Below are 6889 nucleotides of genomic sequence, written 5' to 3' on the forward strand. Positions count from 1 at the left end.
CTCACTCATTCTGTGGTCAGGCTGAAGCGTAGTGGTGTGATCTCGGCTTACTGCAACTTCCGACTCCCTGGTTCTCCTGCCTCAGCCTCCCAGGTAGCTAGGATTACAGGCATGCGCCTCCGCAACCAGCTTATTTTTGTGTTTTTAGTAGAGATGGGGTTTTCACCATGTTAGCCAGGATGGTCTTGATCTCCTGACCTTGTGATCCGCCCTCCTCAGCCTCTCAAAGAGCTGGGATTACAGGTGTGAGCCACCGTGCCAGGCCTCAACAACTTTTTAAGGGCCTATGTGTATAGCTGAGACACAAAAATAAATGATATATGACAATTTGGTTTAGTAACAAAGTTAAACTTGTAAACAATAAATGCCAGATGTCATGCTAAAATTATGCATGAAGTACTCAGGTTGGTACAATAATACCTGGAGGAGGGTGTTAAAGAATTAGGGGAAAGATTTATAAATGAGAGATGATTTTAAGTCTTGAAAGATGAGTAGGTGTTTGCCAGGTGGATGGAGTGAGGCAAGAGGGGTAGGGAATGTTGCTTTCAAAAGAAGTGTATTTAAGGTGAAAATCTTCCAGTAGTAATAAAACAGCGTTAAAGAGAAGAGAAACATAGAAAGAAAAATGAGGCTAGAATGTCAGGCAGGCTCCAGATCATAAAATGGTGTGTTTGCAAGTGCCCATGGTTAAATTTTCAGGAATTTCAAGAGACAGATGCTAAACTCAGTCATTTTTAGCAATTAGGTTATGTTAACTTACTCTTAAATTATATTGCAAAGAAAAGTTACTCAAAATGAACTACTTCCTGATTTATTTTGCTACATTTTACTGTTACCGATGTTGAGGATATTTGCGTTTGTTGTCTCTGTATGGTGTAAATACTATGTGATGGTGCGCTACTGGACATTTTCTCCCAGCTTTGCATTCAGAGATGTCATGATGTAGTTTTAAACCAGCCAGGGCAGGAATATTTATGCTGTGAATGTTAGCAAATGCTACAAATCAGGGCTTCCACCCCACTACCAAAAGCCAGTTGTTAAACTGGCTTTCAGCAACTGGTTTTGGTGGTTAAACCAGCCTTGCATGGACTCACACATCATGCAAGAGGTTGAGCTTTTTCATAGAGAGAATGATCAATCTGATTTGGGTAAAGAAAAAGGAGACAGTCAGAATGACTCACAAGTTTGACTTGTAAAACAGAAGCAATGGTGGCGCCATTTATTTTAAGAGAACTCATAGGTGGGGAGATACATAAAGCAGAAAAGACAATAAGGTTTGGATTTACTGCATTTGGGAAGCCCATGGTCCATCCCAGTGTACGAGGCAGTTGGGTTTATGGGTCTGGAGCTCAAGAGTCTAGATTGTAGGTGTATAGTTGAGTCACCTGCAAGCAGGTAGTAGTTTAAACCACGAACATGGGTGATGTTGCTTAAGGTGAATAAGTAGCAAGAGAAGATTGCCAAGGCCAGAACTCAAGGAGTGTTAACATTATAAGGTGGGCAAGGAGGAGGAGCCAGTAAAGGAGTTGACATAGCAGAGTCAGAGATGTCTGAGGACAAACAATGTGAAAATACAGCTTCTGACCTCAGTTGTCCTTTGAGAGAAGGAAGCTAGGATATAAACTGAGAATTTCAAAGCAGCAAGTGGTACCAAAAAGGCATCGATAGAGTACTGTTCACAAGAGCGCCCAGAGGACCCAGCAACAAACTTCCTGAAAAAGAGAGATGGGGATGAGTAAGGAAAGGCTTCAGAGAAACTGACTCCTGAGCTTCTTCTTTAGTAGAAGTTTATCTACCTGCAAAGCCCTGAAAGCCTAGGAAAAGGGGAAGACAAAATGGGAAAGTATATTTTCCCCAAAAGATACTTTAGGTTAAAAAAAATTGCTTGCAATTTTCTAGAAATATTCTTGAAATATACCAAAGCATCACATTTTTTTCATCCAACCATTACACATACTCCACAATTGTTTCTAAACTAAGAAGCTGAGATCTATATTTAGAGGATCTTAAAAAGGTATATTGAAATTCCACCCACCTCAACCCCAGAATATAAGAATTCTTTAGATTTAACTGTTCCAAATTTAATGAGTATTTGACATATTTGCTTTGGGGACTATCCTTGGAATAGTTACATGGCAAGTAATTCTTTCAGCTTTCTATCTCCATACTTTATAAAACTCAGTGTTGCCCAGAGCTTTTTTCTTCTCCTCCTCCAGAGACGCTTCTATATTGGCTGTTTGGAGAATGGTGTACTGTTTAGATTTGTATCTGGAAATGCCTCTAATCTCAACAGATGTAGCAAAAGTGAAATATATTACATGGCTTCACTTAGCCTTCCTTTCAAATGGTATTTCCCTTATCCCTTTCTGTTGTGCATACTGAGATTTAGAGGGGTCGTGCCACTTATTTTAAATAATGACCAAGTTCCAGGGGCTAAGGCACTGAAGGGCTGCCAGCTATTGCTGCATTTTACATGTCACTAAATACATGGGATGGAATGGTTCCAGAAAGGAGCTTTGGGGAAAACTAGAAAAAACAAATAATTAACAGTGCACTAAAATACACTAGATCTCATGGATGCAAACTCATTTGGAATTTGTGATGTTAACCTCTGCAAAGCTAGATTAAATTTTAAAAGATTTTCCTACCTTTAGATCATAAAGGTTCTTTCTCCTATTTTGTTTTAAACCATTAGCATTTGAAAGAATACCGTACAACATTCCTATTTGGCATCCTGAGGTCAGGAAGGTCAAATCCAGTTAGTTTAGCTTTAGAAGCCCTACCCACTTCCTTGCCTCCACTTGCCTTTCTATGCCTTCACAGATTGTGTCCATCAGTCTCTGACTGGACTGTGTTCTGTACCTAATAAAAAGCAAAAAGATAGTGCCTCCTGTGTCATTGTTCTAAATGTATTGTGCTTATTGACACCTTACACCCTATTATCTAGGTTTATGTTATTTTACAGAAGAGACTGAGACTCAGTAAGGTTAATTGCTCAGTCACAGAGCTAGTAAATGGTAATCCAGCATTAAAAACCAAGTTCGTCTCTGAGCTTAACCATTATGCTATACTGTCTCTACATATGTATTATGAATCTCTAATCATATTATTTTGCACAGAAAACCATCATTGGCAAGGGCCCTTGCCTTCATGTTCCTAACAAGCCTCACACCTAGCAACGTCTAGGCAAAGTAAGTCCTTGAATAGCCAGTGCCATCTTCTATCAACCCACTCCAACACCAGAGACAGTGGCACTCATAGATGATTTCTTTGTGGTTTGTAATTTTTGTCCAGTATAAAAGATAACCCATGGATTGTAGTTTAATTGCCCCGTAGGACATAAACCAGTTTTGTATCTGTGGAGAGGCCCTCAACACCATCCCCAAATTTGAAGATTTGCTAGGAAGACTCATAAGACTCCACATACATTTCTGCTCATGGCCATGATTTATTACAGTTAAAGGATACAAAGCAAAATCAGCAAAGGAAAAAAGACACATGGGGTGAAGTCAGGGGAAACTAAGTGCAAGCTTCCAAGAATCCTCTGCCAGTGGAATCACAGATGAGCTTAATTCTCCCAGCAACCAGTTGTAACAGCACTTGTGAAACACCGTCAACCAGAAAAGCTTGTTAGAGACTGAGTGCCTGCGGTTTTTACTGGGAGCTGGTCACAAAGGGTAGTCTCTGCCTGGCACATACCAAAATTCCAGACTCCCAGAAGGAAAGCAGGTGTTCAGGAGAAACTACATTGTTTTACAGTTTAGATATAGTAAGCTACTTTGATCAGTTCTGGGAATGGTGGAAGCCCCCTGAACTCCAAGTTCCCAGATGCCAATCAAGGGCCAACCTTGTAAAGCAGGTCTTAAGGATAAGTACTCAGGTCGGCTTCATTAACACTTTTTTCTGCTCAGCAATTTTATCTCAACATTTTTTCTTCAATGCCCATAAATACTCGGTTTCTTGAACTGTACTTTGAACCAGGTTTACTATCTGCTGGTTTCCTCATTAATGAGTTGAGTAAGTCTTCAACACATGCTCATTTTATATACATGTATATATATGAGTCATGTTGTCAACTTAAAAGGTTTGACAGATAATAACCTAATCAAGCTAAATAAAATCCAGTCAAAATTAATAAATAAAAAAACATTAACTCAATAATATCAAGGTTTAATCTCCATCTCACTTTAGTTACTTAGGAAAGAAAAAAGCAACCTTTACACTAGCATTTCACACTTTCTTACTGACTTCAGAAAGTCTTCTGATTTAGGTGGCAACCACGTGCCTAGTTGTACTTAGGGCAATATTAATAAAATAATGAATGTTTCTATAAGTAATAACATATAAAGATCAATTTCCTCTTTAATTTTACCAATCAGAATATTAAAATGCTACATCATTGTTTTAGATGAAATTTCCCATTTAAATATATTACACATAAGTCAAAATTTAGAAACAGCTCCTCGTATCACTATACAATTTTTGGCCTTTAAAAAAAGTGAAAGCTTAATTTTAAGTCTGAATATAATGTGCAGTTTATGTAACATGTATAATATATAATTATACTTTATACATTATATAAAGTATTATCCTTATTGTGAACTTTATTATGCTTCTGAAATGTCTCCATCATTTCAAATTTACTTCAATAAAAATTTCCCTATATCGTGTGAATTGCATTTTCAAAGCAGAAGTAATGTTACAAATTTCCGTCTATAATAAAAAACAAAATATTCAGGCTTTATTAATAATCCTATTTAGAAAAGGATGCAATTAAGAGCTGGAATAGCTAACATAAGCATAAGAAAGATAAACTTTTCTTGAATTAAAAAAAGGAAATACTTTAATGAAAAAAATAAAGGACAGAAGGAACGAGAAAATTTTCTAAACAGCAGCTGGTCCTTCTTCACTATATGCATTACTTGTGCAAATACATCATTAAATATCTGATATTTACAAAATAGAAGTAAGAGAAAAACCTAAAGTATCAGGATCCTTCATTTCTTATCCTCTTCCAATCTTCTGGATACATTAGTTTACAGACCAATTAAACACGTGATACTAGTTAACTATAGTTGACAGCTTATCAATTAAGTCATCGATAGTGTAAACAAGAAGCTGAATGTCTGCTTTTTCCTTCATTTGGTGATCACTATGTTTTCGGAGGATGACATCCACATCTGTGCTGAGTACTCGATCAGCAACCTGCATTGATGTATGCCAAGGTACAATGTCATCCTTCATGCCATGGAGCAATCTTATAGGGCAGTTCACAGGAATTGGGCTATGTAACAAGCAGTGATGTTCAGCTTCTTTAATGAAACTGTACTGAACATTATAAACTCCTTCTTCAGAGTATTTTGATGGCATGCTCCACACACCTTTCATCTCTACTTCCTTTTTTAGCTATTGGAAACAGAAAGAAAAACAAAAGTATTTGTGATTTTAAGCAACATTAACATATGCAATAGTTTCAAGTAATCTAAAGAAAGCAGTTCTTGAATAAGAGGATAGAGATAACAAAAGCACAACAATAATAATCATCAATAATTACTATATGCCAGGTACTGTGATGGGTATTTTATACATATTATTCCATAAGATTCTGATAATAATTCTATTATTCTATTTTTACAAAAGAGGATAATATGGTTTAGATAAAAGAAATATTGTGCCCAACAGTTCAGGGCTAGGCTACTAACTATGGCTAAGACTCAAACTTAAATTTGAATTTATCTAACTTTATCATACACTATCTTTTTTTTTTTTTTTTTTTTTTTGAGACGGAGTCTCGCTCTATCGCCCAGGCTGGAGTGCAGTGGCCGGATCTCAGCTCACTGCAAGCTCCGCCTCCTGGGTTTACGCCATTCTCCTGCCTCAGCCTCCCGAGTAGCTGGGACTACAGGCGCCCGCCACCTCGCCCAGCTAGTTTTTTGTATTTTTTAGTAGAGACGGGGTTTCACCATATTAGCCAGGATGGTCTCGATCTCCTGACCTCATGATCCACCCGTCTCGGCCTCCCAAAGTGCTGGGATTACAGGCTTGAGCCACCGCGCCCGGCCTATCATACACTATCTTAAATCAGATGTTGCTTTACCCCAACTGAAAAGAAAAATGAAGGGTGAGAAAAGCAATACAATTTCTTGGAATCAGTCCAGGTATCATTCATGTTTAAATAAAATCAAATTTTAGAACAAACATTGTCTAGATTTCAAAATTGTAAACCTAAAAGTGCTTAAAGGAGCTAAAATGGGTATGGCATAGGGGAAGAGGAGAAAGAATCAAACACAGAACTAAGAATAAAAAACTAAGAGTAATTACACTGAAACTATCATACACATACTCATGAAATTTTAGGCTGAATGTAAAGAAATATAGTTTTTCCTTCCAGAGTCCTACAAAAGAGAAAAAAATTTGATTTTGTTCGGGATGACAAAGAAATCTTCCACATACTTCCTGAAAGCCAAACAATAATATCCGTACATTTATTCCCTTAAAATGAAACATACACCTCCTTTGACTTTTTGAGAACTCCTATTTTTTACATAATTTATCTTAATTTTTCTTAAAAAATTAGAATTTTGTATAACGAGTAACATGCAGTCATTATAGAAAACATAATAATAGAAAAGAAATAAATCACCCATAATCCTATCTTATGGGTAGAAAAACCATTAATATTGTGGCTTACTGTGGCACATATACACCATGGAATACTATGCAGCCATAAAAAAGGATGAGCTCGTGTCCTTTGTAGGGACATGGATGCAGCTGGAAACCATCATTCTCAGCAAACTATTCCAAGAACAGAAAACCAAACACCGCATGTTCTCACTCATAGGTGGGAATTGAACAACGAGATCACTTGGACACAGGAAGGGGAACATCA

The 6889-nt window shown here is 37.2% G+C and overlaps 1 protein-coding gene across 1 annotated transcript in view; it reads right to left on the bottom strand.

Moving 5' to 3' along the window:
• Positions 1–3424: 3424 nt before the first annotated feature.
• The window catches only part of ABHD10 (abhydrolase domain containing 10, depalmitoylase), a 15734-nt gene continuing 12269 nt past the window's right edge, over positions 3425–6889 (bottom strand). Inside the window, exon 5 of the mRNA XM_017887774.1 lies at positions 3425–5406. Coding sequence (XP_017743263.1) covers positions 5062–5406 — 345 coding nt within the window. The 3' untranslated portion in view covers positions 3425–5061. The remainder of the gene's footprint in view (positions 5407–6889) is intronic.

Source organism: Rhinopithecus bieti, unplaced genomic scaffold (genome assembly GCF_001698545.2).
Source record: "Rhinopithecus bieti isolate Rb0 unplaced genomic scaffold, ASM169854v2 scaffold_17936, whole genome shotgun sequence".
In the NCBI taxonomy this organism is placed as follows: Eukaryota; Metazoa; Chordata; class Mammalia; order Primates; family Cercopithecidae; genus Rhinopithecus; species Rhinopithecus bieti.